Raw genomic sequence first — 18,348 nt, 5'->3', positions numbered from 1 at the left:
CTCTCATGCCTTGCGCACACTTTTTCCTCGCATGCAAGACGAACAACATCAAAACAGGGCAGAAGACGCTCAATTTCTCTTAATATGTCTTCTCAAGGTCACACACACACACACACACTTCTCTCCTTTTTCTCTGACAGAACTGCTCACACAGATGTAATAGCAAAGGAATAAAGCCAGAGGTGCTGCAAAGAGGTGGATAAGTCAGATGAACCAGCTTGATGAGGAAGTGTTGAAGAGTCTCCAAGGTCGATGTATACATCAGAGCTGTGTGTCAGATGCAGCTGTATTGATCCTCTCACAAAGAACTGACCAGTATTATGCACACAGCAGACCGGCTTCCTTTATTCACACGTGCTGACAAAATACCGGTTTCATATTCAGTAATCACAGACCAAAGAGCTGCAGGGGTCTGTGCTCAATATATAGGTTTGTGTGTCATCCCAGTATAGCTTACGTGTGCCACACTATAGCTGACGTGACCAGTGTTCTAATAATCCCTGCAAAGCCTGAGGAGGAGGAGGAGGAGGATGGAGTGAGGTGTGGTGTTGCTGGATGTGGCGCTCTCTAGTGGTAGAATGTGTTGAGAGATCCCATCCCATGTCCCTATAAGGAAAAAAAGCAGCTGCTTCCTCATAGTGTTTGAGTGAGCAGTGGTCGCACACACAGATGTCATGGAAACTATAATAAACCTGAACATTTAGTGTCTCAGAGGAAGCAGCAGAGAAACACTGTGAGGTTGTGAATATCTGAGGTGTGCACACTTTCAACTTTTCAAGGAAACTGGTCAAAGAAATGGACTAAATGGTCACCATCATGTCATAATCTGAGACACTATAACATCATTTGAGGATAGGCTTAAAATGTGTTTGTTATGAATAGGCAGGACTCTTTAAAGGGTTAAGACAAGCAAACTAAACACAAATAACAAGTTTTAATAAAGCCAACTAATTAAGGTTTTCTATTTAGTCTTTTCACCTCAGGTCTCTGACTCCACGCTGGACACTAAGTCTCCTGTATTTCCACTGCTTCCTCTTTGTCTCTCTGTAGATCCACTAGTGATGCAGCACTTCTAACTGGGTCAGCCCGTCCCTGCCTCACATCCCTCCCACCATCTCCCTCTCTCCAAGCCACCCCCTTCTCTCCTCCTCCTTTTCCCTCTGTATATGCATACATCCCCCGTGGACTTTCTTTTTCTTTTTTTCACGCAGCTCATGTGCTTACCATGTGCTGCAGCTCTAGCTTCCCTATTCTCTCTCTCTCTCCCTCCTCCTGCCCCCTCCCTCTCTGCCTCATTAATTTTCTCTCATGCTTGCTGTCATGGTATCTCAGCCTGTTGCAAACCGACTCCTATCCCCTCACATTTACACTCTCCCTCACTTGCATTTGCACTTGATTATCGTGAGTTTCGGATTTCTTCAGACGAAGCTGACAAGCTGGTAGCTGGATGGTCCAGGCAGTAATTGTGTTAGTGGGTTTGTATGTGCAGGCAGAGTGCATGCCGTGGCGAAGGCAGCTCTTATTAACCTAAAGCTTCTGTTTGGATTGGCTGAGAGACTGTCAGACTCTGATGTAGTGGAGGATATATATGACTCCGTGGTGTCCAATCAAAGGCTGTTACCATGCAGCCATGCACACCCGACATACATGCATTTGTGTAGAGTACATGACTGCAACATAAACCATTTATTCTAACGCTTAAGTGAGATTTATTTGCAGCCTGAGTGAGATACAGTACATTGCATGAATCACCACTGATGTTGCATCGCAGATTGCAGATCGGCTGACATATAGAAACACAATACATGATAACCAACAGAAGAGCAGTACTTCAATGCACTTTACCATATGGAAAGAAGTGGTTGTACAGAGAAAGAGAAAATCCTTGTGATGCAGTAAAGCACAATGATAATTTTTTCAGTGTGAGACAGAAAGAGTGGGTGGGAGATGAAAATCTAGGGAGAGATGCAGATGCAACTGGCAAGAGGAAAGGGGAAATAAAATACTATTATGCAAACTTTGCCAGCTAGAATCATAAAGACAATCTAACGATTACAAAACATCATGAGCAATGAATACCAATAGATTCTGTTTTTTAAGTTTGTACATTTTTTACTGTTACCATCTGTGTGTGTGTGTGTGTGTGTGTGTGTGTGTGTGTGTGTGTGTACAGTATATATCTACTATGCAAATTGATGCATATCCATGGATAATACTTAGTATACAGAGAATTTAGAATATCCATCTTCTTCATCTACCCACCACTCTATCAAGCAGATATGCTCACGGTTTAGGCTATAGTCTCATCAGGAGATTATGATGCAATCTCGTGCATCTCAAAGTGTGCTCCAAAAACACATCATCAGAGATTTCTGTACAATTCAATAGAAATATCTTCACTGTAATTATCCCAGGTTAAGTTGTAATAATGGAGAACCTGTCTGCAGAATGGACCCTCATCGCTAGTATTAGTTAAACTTTAGATTTCAGTTTTAATATGATTCAAGCTTTAACGTCAACCTACTAATAATAGTAGCTACAATTTGGTCAGCCAGCCGCTCCCCCACAGCACTCACCCACATACACTAGTAAGCCCCGCCCCTTGCCGCTTGATTGACAGATGTGATCTCGAGACAGCAGGGTGGCCAGTCACGCTCTCGCCATGCAAATGAGCCGCGCTCGGGCCGGGCGGGTGCCCATGTGGACCAGCACCATGCCTTGTTGTTCTGAGCTCTGATTGGTCCGCCTGTGCCTGATTGGTCTTCATGCGCTGCAGGTCAGCTGCGGGAACGAAAACCCGGACAGGGCGCGACGGCGACGGGACTTCTCTTCCCCGGGGTTTCTCAGACACACTCAGCTCCACCCTGAGCGGAGTTTGCTCCCGGTGCTTTTAAAGACAAGTAATGATGGTTATCCTGTCAGAACAAGTTACATTTTGTGGTTTTGTTGGGCCAGCGGCGGACGAGACTGCTGGCCGCGGCGGAGGAGCGCGGAGTGACGCGGCCGCCTGGTTTTGGCTGCGGCCGTAGTAACAGGGCGGGGCAGGACCCCGGGAGGGGCGGGTCTTAACGAGAACACGACTCGCCTTGTTGTGTGTATTCCACTGCTCGCATCGCCATCTTGTTGCAATCCTATTTTTTACGTATGTGAGGATCTACTTTCCGCTCGGCCGGATTAAAAACTGCCCTTCTGCTTCCAGGAGGAACACGGGACGACAAGACTGGGCCTGCGGGTGTGAACCGTGCACACGGCGCTTCCTAGCGGGACACTACCTACCCCCCCTCGGTCTTTTTCCTCTTTCCGTCCCGGGCCACCGGGTTGCCTGTCGTGAGGGTTTACGCGCAATGAGCATCGATACACTTTTGGAGGCGGCCAGATACCTGGAATGGCAAGCCCAGCAACAACAGATCACACGTGGTGAGTTAACACAGCAGACCGCTGCACCGTGCCGCCGCCGCCGCCGCACAGGACGCAAAATAACGTGAGCTCCAAGTAACGCTGCCTTCTCAGGCTCTGGATCCCATTTACTACCAACCGACTGAGTTTGCAGTTTCAACTGACCCGCCTGTGGGGGGACGGAAGCGTTTGTAGTTTTTTGTTTATCGCTACTGGGTTCGTGCCAATGAAAGACTCGACTCACGAGCGAACTATCGGCATTTCCTGATGGATAATTGTTGCACACATTTGTCTTGTTAATGCGGAAACGGCCAAAGTTGTTTTTCCGAACTACTTTGCGCGCTCACGGCGTGTGTGTGTGTGTGTGTGTGTGTGTGTGTGTGACAGTTTAGACACTAGTGACTCACCGTGGGTGCGTGTGTGTGTAAGTATGTGCGTGTGAGTGTATGTGTGTGTGTTAGGAAGTCCTCTGCTGTGTCTCTATCAGAACCTGAAGTCTGTGTCTGTGTTGGATCTTTATTGTGAGGCAACTGGATGTCAAGTGTACACTTTATTTGGGGATTTAAATCCGTTCGCTGAAAATAGAAATAAAAACCGTGAGTCAGAGACGGAGGGCTGGTGTTTCCTACAGACTTTTTTTTTTTTTTTTTAGTTATCTGTTATAAAAGATCCCTCACTGAGTCGATTTGCCCCAGTTCTTGCCCGTCGAGCACCAGCAGGGCGGTGGCGAGCAGTGGCTGCTCTTTACATAATACCCTGACATCGCTCAGCTATCTTATGACACACACTGGGGCGGGCACTCACGCGCTCACCCCGTCCCATTTGTATATCCGCGCGCGAGCAGATTAAACCTTCCGTCCAGTCTAATGAAATATAATATAATATAGTTTCCTGTTTATTCGAAAGCGATGAGCTGTCAATCGACATAAGGATCAGTGACTCGGTGAAAGGGGGCAGGGGGCCGCTTTTTGTGTTTCTACCCTCTGATGACGTGTCAGACAAATCACCCCCCCGCTCCCCCACCTCCGCCTCCCTCCCTGCCTGCCTGCATACTTACCCTACCGCGTGCTATGATCCGCCCACAGCGACCACGTGCACCCCCCCTCCCTCTCCTCTCCTCCCCTCCCCTCCCCTAGAAACACACCTACACACACACACACACACACACACACACACACACACACACACACACACACACACACACACACACACACACACACACACACACACACTCATGCATAGACGTACAAACACTCCTCGTCCCCGCCCTTCCCATTCAGCCCACTGACAGTGGCGGGTTGGAGAGAGAGAGAGAAAGGGGGGTAAGTAGGGCAAACCTCCCTGTGCTCACCCCCCACCCAAACCCAGCCTCTCTCAATGCAGGAGTTATGTAATTTATGTTAGCGTGCATTTGACAATCTGGGCCATGGTGTTTGTGTGTGGATTGTACTACAAGAGCAAAGGAAAGAAACAATATGTCAGTAAACTCTCGGTTGGTTTTATTTTTTACTTCTGCTTTCTGGACTTTTTAGTGTGTCCAGTTTTTTTTTTTTCATCTGCATTTTGTTCCTAGTTGCTCCTACGTGACACCAGTGCATCTTAAAAGCAGTGAAATTGTAATTATTATACTGTTTAAACTATCGCACGTGACAGTAAAGTGAATAGGTTTGGAGTACTGGACATCAAAGGTCTGTGTGTTAAAATTACAATGGACATTATACACAATTCACTGTCATAGGTGAATAGATTAATCACAGCATGTTCATTGAATCAGTATCATGTTGCAAAATTAAACACATGGCAATGAATGGTGTTAGTATGCTCAGTGTTAACTGCAGAACAAACTGATAATAAGTGTAAAAAAGAAACTGTAACTTGATAACTATTTGAGCTCATTTTACTTACAACTGTCTCTGATTAATTGAGATTCCTTGTCTGTTAAAAAAAGATTCAATCAGTTTTATGAAAGAGGAGAGCAGCCTATTCTCACACTGGATAGATAGAGATAGAGATAGAGATACATTTGATTAGCTACAGACTCTAGGTCCAGTTAAGAACAAATACAAAAAGACAGAGAAGGAAAAACAAAAAAATCTAAGAACACACCGATTTGTGTTTTTTATTTATTTATTCTTTGTCCAACATAGATCATCTGTGAATGAGATCCATGGCAGATGTCGGATTATGTACATTATGTCAGTCTCACATTTCCACACAGCTGTCATGTGGTGTTGTTTTGGTGGCCTGTAGCGACGCCTATACAGCACACAGTCCCTCCATCAGCCGCAGCACTGACCACAGGTGATCTGTAACTATAAAGTAATCGTTTCAATCGTCTCATCAGCACCTGTTCACCTGGGACATCCCAGCTTCAAACCAAACACAGCACCCAAGAGAAGGAGGGAGTTGTCTGTAGTCTGTTTCTCACTGCTCAGCAGGGGTTCAGAACAGACACATGAATAATTTAGTAACTCCCAGGTTCATTATTATCACAGCGATGGAGTTATTACCAGATCGCACAGATATTAAGCAGAAACATACAGTTCTGAATGAGCGGTGCAGAGTTTAGTCATGCACATCAACATGACGACAGTTGCTCCAGGTGAGCTGAATCAGCATCATCAATGAGTTCAGTGTTGTCATGTTTCGGGTGAATGTTGAGTGAATACGCAGCTCGCCGCGTCGACATCTGGCGTTTCTAGTTTTGTTCCATAATGCTAGTGATGGCTGCGCTGCATGTTGGCGTTGGGGGGCAGCTTTGAGGAATCCCTGGGATCTTCTGTTTCTAATGTTGCTGTTTCCATGGTAACGGCGGGCTTTCCATATCGCTTTGAGTCTGCTCCGCCTTCTCCGGTGTGCAACAATAACTACTCAGTCATCATTAAGCGTGTGTGCGCGCTTGTGTGTAGGCCTCCGCATGCATCACAGTGTGGGAACACCCCCTGTCATCTGCTGGGTTTATTATTGGGCTTATTTTTGCTTTTATTTGACACATAACAATATACTTCATATATGTGCTGTTATGGTGCCAGCTGCGGTCGACCGAGTGGCTCCTTGACAACCGTCCTCTGGTCAGACGGCCATGACGTAGCCCACAGGCAGAAGCATGCTCGGTGTTGGATATTATCGGTCCAATCACAGGGCAGACACAGGAGGAGGAGGGAGGGAGGGAGTGGAGGGGAGGGGAGGGGGGTTCTCTCCACCAAGGAAAGAGATGCAGACACAATTTCTGTAAAAAGAAAAAAATCTCCCCCCTCCCCACTGTCTGATTCCCCGATGACATCACTTTTTGTGTGCACATACTGTTGAGATTTTCACTGCTCAGACAGCGGAGCAGCTAAGATCACCTGAAGAGCATCAGTCAGTTGGGTGAAGGTCGATAAATCAACAATGATAAATGATTAATTTAAACAGGCTGTAGAGCTATTCTTGACATTTTGTGTGTATATGTGACGTGTGTGTCATCATATAGGCTACTGCATGTAGCACCTTTCATGCAACTTTAGAGATTTACAGTAAGGAAAGTAAGTGGGTGCATCACATGGAAACATAAAGAATGCAGAGTATGTCAGATTAAAAATAGAAACACAACAGTACAAAAACAAGTAGTTAAAGGTCCAGTGTGTAATATTTGTCAAGATTTATTGGAAAAATCTGAATATGCTACCAATGAATATATATGTACGTATAAATGTATAATCGCTATAGAACAAAATCTGTTTGGTTTTCATAGCCTTATAATTTATCTTTTGTATTTATATACACATAGCAAGGGTCTTGCTTAGAGAGTGCAAGAGTTTCATGTTCATAGATAAACAGTAGAATTATTTAGAGGTGTTCAGAAATGGACGTTTGTCCTGTTTGTCACACCTCCTTCTACGAGTTTCCCGAGTTGCCGCACGAGTTTACCCGAGTAAGGAAAACAAATTGGATTGGTCGTTATTGAGCGGGCGGGATATTCAATGTTTGGGGCGAGACCGAGCTTGGTGTGTGTGTGTATCTCAGACGTTTGATAATATATCAGTGGCTGGTGAATCGTGAGCAACGTGACGCATAATTCGTGCGCCTGCATTATCCAAGGCGAAATAGAATACCACACTTTCATCCTGGATTTACTCGAAAATAGAATTTTGCACAAAGTTTGACCTACATCGTCTGATAGATGAGTTATTACACTAATTTCATGGCCCATAGTGGAATCAAATTCATTTTTCTTTTCTGTACAGCTTTAATACGTAAGTAATAGAATCAGAATGCTAGATGTCACTGTTTTCCCCGTATTTTACGCACCGGACCTTTAATCAGAGAGAAGTATAATTATCATGCTGTCCAAAGTTGTGTTCAGTGACATCAGGACAGTTTTGTCTAACTTCCTGTCCTGTGTTGTGTTGTCTGCCCTGTGCTTCCTTACAGTGGAGATCAAAGAGGAGAAGGACATCAAAGAGGAGAAGGACATCAAAGAGGAGGAGGAGATCAAAGAGGAGGAGGAGTCGAGGCCCGTGGATCTCGTGACCTCGCCATCCCAGCTGGCCAGAGCCAACCACGTCGTCTGGGGCGATGACACTCACCGGCAACAGCCGCACCACGCCCACCCCCACCCCGCCCCTCCGCCCCCCTCCCTCCTACCCCACCAAGTCCCCATCGCCGTCATCCCGATGGTTCCGGTCGTCACCGCCGCCCCCTCGGTCCCGGCCCTCCCGCTCCCGACGCCGATCGCCGCCGCCGCCACGTCGCTCAACGGCTCCCCGCCAATCAAGAAAGCCTCCTCCCCCCCGCAGCAGCAGCAGCAGCCGGCCTCTCGTCACCTGCTGTGCGCCCCCCAGGTGAAAGTAGAGACTAGCCCGCAGCCGATTAGCGTGAAGCCCAACCAATCGCAGCCTCAGATTCAGATTCAGTACTCAACCTCCATCAGCACTAACGGCTCCAGCTCTCAACACGCACTGGTTCCCCATCAAGCTTCACCCACGTCCCAGCCGCGGCCCAACGGAGTGACGATGGAGGACCTGAGGGGGATGGAGGGCAAGAGGAGACCAGGAGGGTCAGTTTGTGTGTCTGCGTTTGTGTCAAATTTGAAACAAACGTGTAACTGGGTGTAACAATTTGATCGTTGTCTTTGTGTTTCCAGAGCGGGGACCAGAGAAGTGCACAACAAACTGGAGAAGAACAGGTGAGTCACAACTCAACACATTGAACCTCCTCATTGCTGCAGTTGATGTGACCTCAGCAGGAGTTACAGCAGACATGATTTAGTCAGTTACAAAAGAGTGTCGTAGGTCAGCCCAAAGGTCACGACAGTCCCTCAGCCTATTAGTGAACCATGAAATCCTTCTCAAACATGCAAGATGAGTTATATATTCCCTGTGATGTCAACAACCTCTTGAGCAAATGATTGACTTAACCAATAGATGGTGACGTATTTTCCAAGACATTTAGCTAATCACAACCAAATCTCGTTTTGGCTCTTGGCACCTTCAGGCGAGCACACCTCAAAGAGTGTTTTGAGACACTGAAGAAGAACGTTCCAAATGTTGACGAGAAGAAAACTTCCAACCTCAGCGTGCTCCGCAGTGCTTTGCGTTACATACAGGTAAGACGGGTTTCAGTAAGCTTTCATGTATAGGTGTGATCCAACACAATCACTTGGAAAATCACTTGGTTCCTGTTTGTCATCTTGTTGTTTCATCTCTCTCCAGTCTCTCTCAGCTATGGGAGCTTTGGTGTAACTGCTATACAATGCCTGTTTTGTTGGCCATAAGCTGTTCTGAGTTGTGTTCGTCTCTTGTGACCATGATATGGCGTCTGCTGCTGAATCAGCCCATAATCAGCGGTGTAGAAATCAAGATTCTTTGCTGTTTTACACAAAGTTAGTGTTTTTTTATAACATACTTGGAGTTAAATTTGTTGAAACTTTATATTTGCATTTGAAACACCTCACTGAGATTCTTATCCAGCAGCAGCGTTGTGTAACTTCATCCTGCAGTCATACAATGACACACAACACAAGGTAGTAGGTTGTTATGAGAGATAGATAACTTGAAGGACTGATATGAATGTGGGGAAAGACTTAGCATATTGTAGTTGTATAGAAAATACAAACATATAATGTGGCAGGGGGTGTACAGGAAGGAACTGTGTAGCCTGAAGTGAGTTCTCAGTCTACGTCTAAGCAGACGAGGGAAGGTTTCTGCAGCCTGAAGCCAGATGCAGCGTCTCTTTTTTCAGAGGAGCAGGACTGTCATGATGTTGAGTTGGATGTTGTAAACTGTGGAGAGTCAGCAGAAGGAGATAAATTAGGCCATGAGATGGAAGAACGTGCAAAAAAACAAGGCTGCCTGTAAGATGTTGGGCCAGCCTTCAGGGAGCTCCACACAGAGGGATTGGAGGCGCAGTCTTTGACAGGAGACGATGGTGGTGGGTTTGATATGAGGCAAAGAAAAGCTGCTGCTGCTGCTGGAATCACACAGTGTTTGTCCTTTAGAAATAAATGTGAAGAAGGCAGGTTGACCCATTCTCCATCCACAAAACCTCACACTGTTACAGACAGGTAGTTAGAGGACGCCAGTCTAGTTGTATTTTACAGGCCTGCACGATGTCCAAAAAACAACATATTGCGATTATATGGTCAGATATTTGATTGTGGTTTTTGTTGGGTCTTGTACCAAACAAACATGTTTAACCCTCACCCCTCTTTATTATGTCTATGAATATGATTTGTTGGCTCTGTCTATGTGATGCTGACAATGCACAACAATGTTGAGACATATTTATAAAAAATGAAGCTATAAATTGCAGCTCATGTGATCTGGATTTTGCACTGGGCCAAGTTATGATTTTCAGTTACATTGTGATGAATTGTTCAGCCCTGCTCCATTTTTAACTGGTTTTGCCGCAGCCTTATTGTTATTTAATTATGTTGAATGTCAAATAGAAGATAACTTAAGTTTTAGCAAAGGATAAATCAAAAATAAATAAACCAATTGTGCAGTTTATGAGATTAGATGAAGCTTGATTCTTTTAAATATCTAGTATCAATTTCCGTTTTGAGTGAAAATAAAAACACAGGGCATTATTTTACCAGATATTGTCATTCAGAAAGAAATAAAAACATCTATTGATGGCAGAGATTCGATTTAGGGATTTGAGAGGATTTGGATTTGATCAAATGCAATTGAACCCCATGATGTTACCCTCTCCCAAATTAAATTTTCAGAATAAAATACCTGCTTATATTTGGGGCAATACAGTAATCAGTAGGTTTTATTCTAGTTGAGTGCCCCCACCCCTCCACCCCTCCACCCACCCCCACCTTCTCTCTCGCTACCTCTCCTCATGTAAACCTCAGTCCTCCTTCCTCTCCCTGAGCCATGTGAGATCTGAGCACATGGCTAGTGCGAGCCCGATGACGTCACCGTAGCTCGCCCACTCCGATCTGCTCTGCACCTCCAGACTGCGGAGGGAGGGAGGGAGGGAGGGAAAGAGGGAGGGAGGGGGAGACAGTGACAGGTACTGGTACACTAACAGTGCAGGGGAGCAGCATCTCTGTGGTTGTAACAGTGGGCAGGACGTATCAGGTTCCCTTTGTTCTTCACCTCTGGCTGTTTCGCCCTTTTCTCCCCTCCACCTCGCCCCGTTGTCTCTCTGGCCCTCAGAACGCTTGGTAACCATAGCAACAGGCAGCAGGTGGCCAGGACACTGTAGTCGGTCTGTTTCCTCCATATTTGTCTGCATGGGAGAGTGTGAAAGAGGGCGTGTGCGATGCGGCGCCTACACCAATCAAAACCTGTTATTTTTGGTCTTTTTTTTTGTCAATGGTCATGGAGCCGTGAGCTTCTCCAGCTCTCCTGTTGCAGAGGCATCGGACCCCGACAGGCTAAATATCATCACCCTCCACTCGTTTAGAGGAGCACATTTTAAAATGGGAAGAATAAAGGAGGCATAGATGAGGCAGATGAGGAGGAGGGGAACAGGGGGGGAAGGGTGTCCAAGGAGCAGTGGATGGGGGAGTAGAAGGAGAGGGAGTGAGGCACGGAAGTGTACAGGAGGAGGAAGAGAAGAGGGGGAGGGGTCGGGAGTGATCTGAAGCACCCTGTTGGCAAACGTCCAGCCACATCACTCCTTATATGTAATTACCCTTATGCTTCACCCAATTGGATCGCTCCTTATGCTTTTTCTTTTTTTCCCCTTTCTTTTCTTTTCTTTTTTCTTTTTTTTTTTTTACAAATTGGTGCACAAGCAACCAAATCCTGGCGGATGGGGTTACCTAGGAAACGGCTTTGGGTGGCAGCTGTTTCCTTGGTGATTTGCTGCAGGACTAATGGTGTCTGGGTCCGCATGGGAAGACCTTGAAATGATGTTCATGGATACACATGCGCACACACGTAGACAGGTGTTGGCCAGCCACTGATTGGCTGTGTGACTGTATGTGTGTCAGTAGTGTCACGCTTTGTCTCCAGTATATCCAGCGAGGAGGTGGCGCAAAGGCACCAGACACACAGGAGAAGATATGAGGAAAAAGAAACGGACATGAATCAGCTGGAATAACAACTAGTAAAAACAGTGTTATTAACATAGAGTATCAGAGGACTGATGGTCACATTTATAATGGAGTTTGATTTCCAAAAGTCCTTTCTTTTTTTTGTGATCAACTTTTATTTATTTCATTTGGTTTGGTTTAAACAGTCCATACAAATCATTATTGATACATACATCCAACAAAACCACAAACACATATAAAACGGACACAGAATAAAAGGGGAAAAAAAGAAAGAGAAAAGAAAAGAGAAAAACAAAACGAAAAGTCTTGACTGCAGACCTCTAGTAGAATTACTGGAAGAGGCTCGGTGTGTGGAAGCACATAGAGGGGGGGGGTTGATGGATGAGAGGCGTGGAGCTGTCATGGAGGAGTTGACCAGGTCTGGGGTGTGAGCCGTTGTTCAAAGAGAGAACTGTGAGTTTGGACGGGAGCGCAGAGGAGAGTGGGCTCGCGTGTGAGGCCGTCACGTGGCTGCAGAGTAAACAGCTTTGCTCAGTGAAGTGAGTGTCCTGTAGTAGGATCATGTGTCCCCATGTGCTCATGTTCTGTCCTCTCGCCTCTATTTCCATCTTGATTTTCTCCTCCAGGTCGGCCACAGTTTACACAGGAAACTGTTTTCTGCTTAGTTTCTGCTTCTTCTTTTTTTTTTTTTGTTATATCCAGAACCAAGGTCGACTGTTGAACCAGCGAGCCGGATTAGTTTCCAGTAAATTGTGAAATTAACCAGCAAAAATCCGCCAGCTTTTGATTAGTTTTAGTTTTTTTTTAACATAATCCCTTTGGCCTCTTCCTGCCTCTCCTCTCCATCCCTTGTCCTCTTTTCACCCACCCCTTTTCCTTCTGTGCCTCTCCCTCTCCCTCATTCCTCCCTAGTAATCTGTGTTAATGTTCTTAGCCTGTCGTACTGTTTGGTGTTCATGCGTCAGCTGACCCACACAGAAACTGGGTCACAGATATAGCGTGGTTAGGTAAAGTTTCCTTTTTTTTCCCTCCTGCTGTGTTTTACACGTGCTGTTTACTTCTCTGCACACGGCAATCGCAGCACTCAATAATCAATAATCAGCCGTACCTGACTGATCCTGTGACACCGCGGCTGTTGTGGTCGACGAGGATGAATTTGGTTCACATCCACTCTGACCCTGTTCTCTCTGAAAAACAAGCATGTTATCCAGGAAATGGGAGGAGCTCCGGCAGATGACAGACAAAAGCAGTGTAAACACGCCTGCATTTGCATGCATGCCTTCCTGCTGCTGTATGAAACTGGGATAACGAGGAGGACATATTGTTTCAGGGTTGTGCAAGCCGGGAGGAAAGTGGGAAGGGCCGAGACTCCACAGAGGAAAAATGAATTCCCTTTTTCTTTTGCAAGGCCAGCTCCTCACACTGCAGCTATTTAAAACTAAAAGTTTATTCTCTCATTGTGGCCGGGGTCTTGATTTACAAGAGACAGAACAAGGCTGTCACTTCAATTCCCCTTTGTTTTTGTGTCTGAATATTCTTTATTACCCCATTTCCCTGTTTTATGATCTGAAGCTAATTGCCTTGTTAAATAGCTTTTGCTTCCATTAATACAAATCCAACACTTCCCCCATCTGATTCATATTAAAGGGGTTTCCTCAAGTGTTGAACTTTTTTTAACAGCAGCTCAACAACACAGCAGCATCGATCAGAACTAATGAAGCAGGCCAAGACAATATTTTATATTTGTAATGTTATAAATGACAATATGCAGTTATGATGTAATTCACACTGGATCACATTATCAATCATTTTTCCACACGTGTTTTCCGGCCTTTGTCTGTGAGCGTAGTCTTTCTTTGAGGACTTGCACATTATCTTATTCTCTTAGTTCTACCATGACAGACTGTGTTGTAGAGGCTAGCAGTGTTTTCATCTTCTCCTCCTCTCTGCTGTCTGTGTCTCTCTCCCCCCTCAAAGACTCTGAAGCGCAAGGAGAAGGAGTACGAGCACGAGATGGAGCGCTTGGCCCGAGAGAAGATCGCCACGCAGCAGCGGCTGGCCGAGCTGAAGAACGAGCTCAGCCAGTGCATGGACGTCATGGAGATCGACAGGGTCCTCCGACAGACCATCCAGCCGGAGGACGACCAGGCCTCCACGTCCACGGCCTCAGGTACAGGGAGGGGACGCAGCAGCTGCCAAGGCCACACTGTCTGGCCTTTTACCCGACAGGTTACAGAGCAAACAGCACAGTGGCAGATGCAGCTTTTTATGGCAGGAGAGAATGTACTGGTCAAATAAAAGTGAAAGTGAAAGTAATATAAAGAGGAATTAAGCAGGATTTCTCTCGTGGCTATGCCACATTTTTACCTTAATTAAAAAGCTCCAGAGTAATTGTGATAGTTAACTACATGACTTGTGACTTGTTACGAGTGAGCCTTCACCTGGCATCTCACGGCTGAAAACCAACCTTGCAACATCAGTGTAGTACCTGGTCCCCACCCCGGTGTCCAGCTCTCGTCTCTGCAGCACCGCCACACAAACGTGCTCCATAACCCATAATCTTTTGTTTATGACAGTTAAGACTACACAAATATATACGTCGTAACATATGTTATATAACATTATCCACCGCTCCATGTATTGATTTTTTATTATAAACAAATGCACATGTCCAGGTGGAGGGTTAGCAAAACAGAGGAAAAGCAACCAGACTTGCACAGTTCCTCTTTAACTCACGACAAAAAACATGTTATGGAGCACAAACATTAAACAGTATCCATTATCAAACATAGCAAGTGGCTGTACAGCTGAGTTAAGAAGAGTACAGACGCTAAAACAGTGTATCATGACTGACTGACTGACTGTCCCAGTTCAGCTTGATGTGTTATATGTAGTTGATGTTGCTACAGGATAATTCAGGAGAATTGTCTTACATGTCTTAAATATTTGAACATGTATTATAGTATATGTGTTTTCAGATTGAGCATATATATTTTATTTTATTTATTTTATATTGTAACGTAGGATCCCTGGAAGAATGGGGTTTATTTAGTTTACAATGGGGATCCATAATAAACTGAACTGAACCGTTTCCGTCTCTCTACAGAAGGAGAAGACAACTTTGAACAGGACATGGACGAGGACGTCCCGGCTCCTCCTGCTCCCGCGCCTCTGCCCAAACTAACGCCTCCCATCCTCCAAGCCGCGCCCCTGCTCGCCCCCCACCTGTCTATCCAGCACGCCGCCCTGCCGCTCTCCGGGGTCCTGACCACGCCCTCCCCCTCGGGCCCCCCTCCTCCTCAAGCCATCGCACCGGCCCCGGGCCCGCCGCCGCATCCCCTCCAGCCGCCGGCGGTGCAGGTCCAGCCCACCGTCATCGCCCACGCCGCCGTCTCCCACCCGTCGGTCATCCAGGCCGTCAACCACGCTCTTCCTGCCAACCACAAGCACCTGACGCACATCGCCCCCTCGCCCGGCCCCAACCCCCCCACCCCGCAGCCCATCACGGCGGCCCAGGCGGGCGCCGCCGCCCACCAGCAGCTGGCCCAGCCCATCGGACACATCACCGTCCACCCCGTGGCCCACCTGCCCTCCCACCTCCCGACTCTGTACCCCCAGGGCGTGTCGGTGTCCCAGCCCACCATGGTGGGCCACATCACCCACACCTTCACCCACCACACGCTGCCGCACGTCCAGGCCGGCCCCCAGCCCAACACTAACGGAGCCCAGGTCAACAGCGCCGTGGTCGGCCAGGGCAGCCCGTCGCTAGGGAAACCCACCGCAGTCCTGGCCCCCCACCCCCAGCTGATGGGACAGGCTGCCGTCCTCAACCCTGTCACCATGGTTACGGTCCCGACCTTTCCCGTCAGCACACTCAAACTGGCCTGAAAGAGTTAAAAAACAATGGGACAGGCAGAAGGAGAGAAAGATTCAGAACTCGTGGATTAGTTTCACACTCCGATCAATAATCAATAGCAGAGAATCTCTGACAGACATGAAAATTTACAAAAAAAACACTTGTTTTGTCACAAACGCGTGACAGATATCTTAGATATTTTGGTCGCAGCTCTGTTGGTTTGTGAGCAACAAGATGAAAACAGAGTCGTGGGTCAGGCCCATCTTTGTGAAAATAAGACTGTGACGTTTGTCTCCGCTGCAAAGACAGGAACTCTGTTCTACCTTCCTTCCTTCCTTCCTTGCCTTCTTCTCTCCTTCCTTCCTTCCTTCCTTCCCCTCTCTCCCTCTACAACCAGAAGCACTAACATAATAAGCTCAGTTCACACTCAGGCATCAAGGATTTACCTTAACTATCCATTCACCCACCGAGGGAAAACGCATGAGAGAGAGAGAGAGAGAGAGAGAGAGAGTCGTTTGTCGTAAGGCTGTTGTCATGGTGATACAGTATATGCCCATTTTGTATTCATGTTCACAATGTCATGTGGGGCATTGTGCTGGAATAATGTCACTGATGCGTTTGAGAGCAGGAAGAGGCACCTCACTAATCCTAATAAATGACACAGGGTTTTGATCAAGTGTGAAGCAGAGAGCGCTGAACCACGCGGCTCCTCGTGTCTTTTAGCTCCACCAACTGTAAAGTTCCTCATTTATATTGCTTCACTTGTTGTTTTTGCTTCTTTGTTTAAACCTTTCCTCTTCTTTCTTCCTCTGAGTGAAGCTTCAACTCTCAGCTTTTATTTGGTACCAAACACCTTCCAAATAATTAAAGGAAAAACAGGATAGATGGTAACACATTCATGACATTAGAAAAGTCTAAAAAAAGAAAAAAGACATTGTTTGTGATTTTCTGAATTGGTTATCCATATGACTAAAAGATAAAAATTAGGGCAAGGATTGATTTGTTTGCTTAACATATAGTAACATGCGTTATTGTTTGACGTGCAGGGGTTAATGAGGACAGACAGTGTGACCTTTGCCTGTTGCACAGACATTGGATTTCACTGTAGGAAACCACCAAGTTAAAGTGGAAAACCAAGTTGGGATTAGGAGCTTGGCACAAAAAGGATTTCCAATATTTTTCTAACAGTTTTGAAAAAGTTTAAGAATTCAAACTCTAAAGGTGGTCGTCTCCACTTTCAAACCTTGGTCAGAAATCACCGTCAAGCTGCTCTCAAAGGCGTCTGAAAGAGAAGTGGTCATGTTGAAGGCTGGAACAGACATATCTGTTACTCTCTGCAGTGTTTACACTCCACATGCTTTTGTGCACACACTGTCAGCGTATCATAAATGCCTCAAATGTATTCAGTGAAGTTGATTTCAGAGACGAGCCGGGAACAGCTGTTGACGGTGTCTGCTCTCAAACACTCTGTGACGGGTTTCCCCACGTCGCCATCGCGGGCGACGTTCCCTCTACACGCCGTAGGGCGACGCAGGGTTTCATGCTCTTCACTCTGATGCAACAACTCCCTCTGCTGCCTCATCCCGGACTTTATACCTATGTATGTTACTCACACAGCTCTTAGGGCACGACACAACTTCCTGCACAGGCTCTTAAATCTGGAAAAAGCAATGAGTATGAATAATAAAGTCACACTGCTGAGAAGGCTGACCTAGAAAAGCTAGTACTATGGACATGAGTCAAATTTATTTTAAAAACTAGGAGGTTTTTTCTTCACTTAGAGGTTGTATAAAGTTTGGATGTGATACAAAAACCTAAACGGGTAGGATGAAATCCTTCATCTGGAAAATCAGTTTCAAATTCCTCTAATTTCAAAATGGAAAATGTGTTGTTGCCCACTTTCCTTTGTGTGTGTGTGTGTGTGTGTTTGTGTGCATACTCAGACAGCTCATGGCCTCGCAGCCTTCTTGCCAGCCTATACATGTCTCACCATGAAGTCTCCCATCAGTACACGTGTATGTAGTCAGTGTTGTGTGGATCTGCTCCTCGCCTCTTCTGCTGTTTCTCTATGTTATGTCTGTATATGTGACTGTATCCAATATGTTTTATATTCTGTACTATAGTTAACCCTACTGTACCTGTAGCATGGCTCTGTTTCCCCCCCTTTTTTTTTTCTTTTCTGTTTTTTGTTGGTCATATTGCCCTGTGCATGACAGAGTGTGTGTGTGTGTGTGTGCGCGCGTGCGTGTGTACGTAGCAAGCAAGCTATTTTTTTACACTGAGGTGATTATGGTATGAGCCTGTTAGGGTGCTATCGTGTGTGCCTATACTCAGTTTTCCTGAACACTGTGACAACTCTGGCAAAACACGTACACACTGAGCGAATGGAAGAGACAAAGATTTACTGTTTTCTTTTTTTTATTTCTTTTCTTTTTTTTTTTTATATGTTTTTAAGTTTTCCATTTTGTGAGTCAGACTGAGACCTGGAGTGGAAAAGGTTAAAAAACAAAAAAAAGTTGTTGCTCTTTTCTTGGTAACATAATAATGTCTAATATTCAAATTTGAGTTTTGTAATATTTGTACGTATGTATGAAAGTTTTGT

General features: G+C 45.9%; 1 protein-coding gene across 1 annotated transcript; it reads left to right on the top strand.

Moving 5' to 3' along the window:
- The first annotated feature begins 3,070 nt into the window (after positions 1 to 3,070).
- Positions 3,071 to 15,794, top strand: mntb (MAX network transcriptional repressor b). The gene is made up of 6 exons (XM_085798701.1): positions 3,071 to 3,417; positions 7,840 to 8,434; positions 8,522 to 8,563; positions 8,872 to 8,983; positions 13,868 to 14,060; positions 14,997 to 15,794. Exons 1-6 carry the CDS (start codon positions 3,345 to 3,347, stop codon positions 15,776 to 15,778), a joined length of 1,797 nt encoding a protein of 598 aa, XP_085654827.1. The 5' UTR covers positions 3,071 to 3,344; the 3' UTR covers positions 15,779 to 15,794.
- Positions 15,795 to 18,348: the final 2,554 nt, after the last annotated feature.

Source organism: Trachurus japonicus, chromosome 14 (assembly GCF_045865225.1).
Source record: "Trachurus japonicus isolate A0001 chromosome 14, Traja_1.0".
Taxonomy (NCBI): domain Eukaryota; kingdom Metazoa; phylum Chordata; class Actinopteri; order Carangiformes; family Carangidae; genus Trachurus; species Trachurus japonicus.
Note: the sequence above shows the minus strand (reverse complement) of the source record. Positions and strands in the feature narration are given on the sequence as shown.

Excerpts from the sequence above, each read along its gene's own strand:
- mntb (XM_085798701.1), top strand. The coding sequence starts at position 3,345 with ATGAGCATCGATACACTTTTGGAGGCGGCCAGATACCTGGAATGGCAA. Across the intron at positions 3,418-7,839 it reads GCAACAACAGATCACACGTG|AGGAGAAGGACATCAAAGAG; the intron begins GTGAGTTAACAC and ends AGGACATCAAAG. Across the intron at positions 8,984-13,867 it reads GTGCTTTGCGTTACATACAG|ACTCTGAAGCGCAAGGAGAA; the intron begins GTAAGACGGGTT and ends CCCCCCTCAAAG.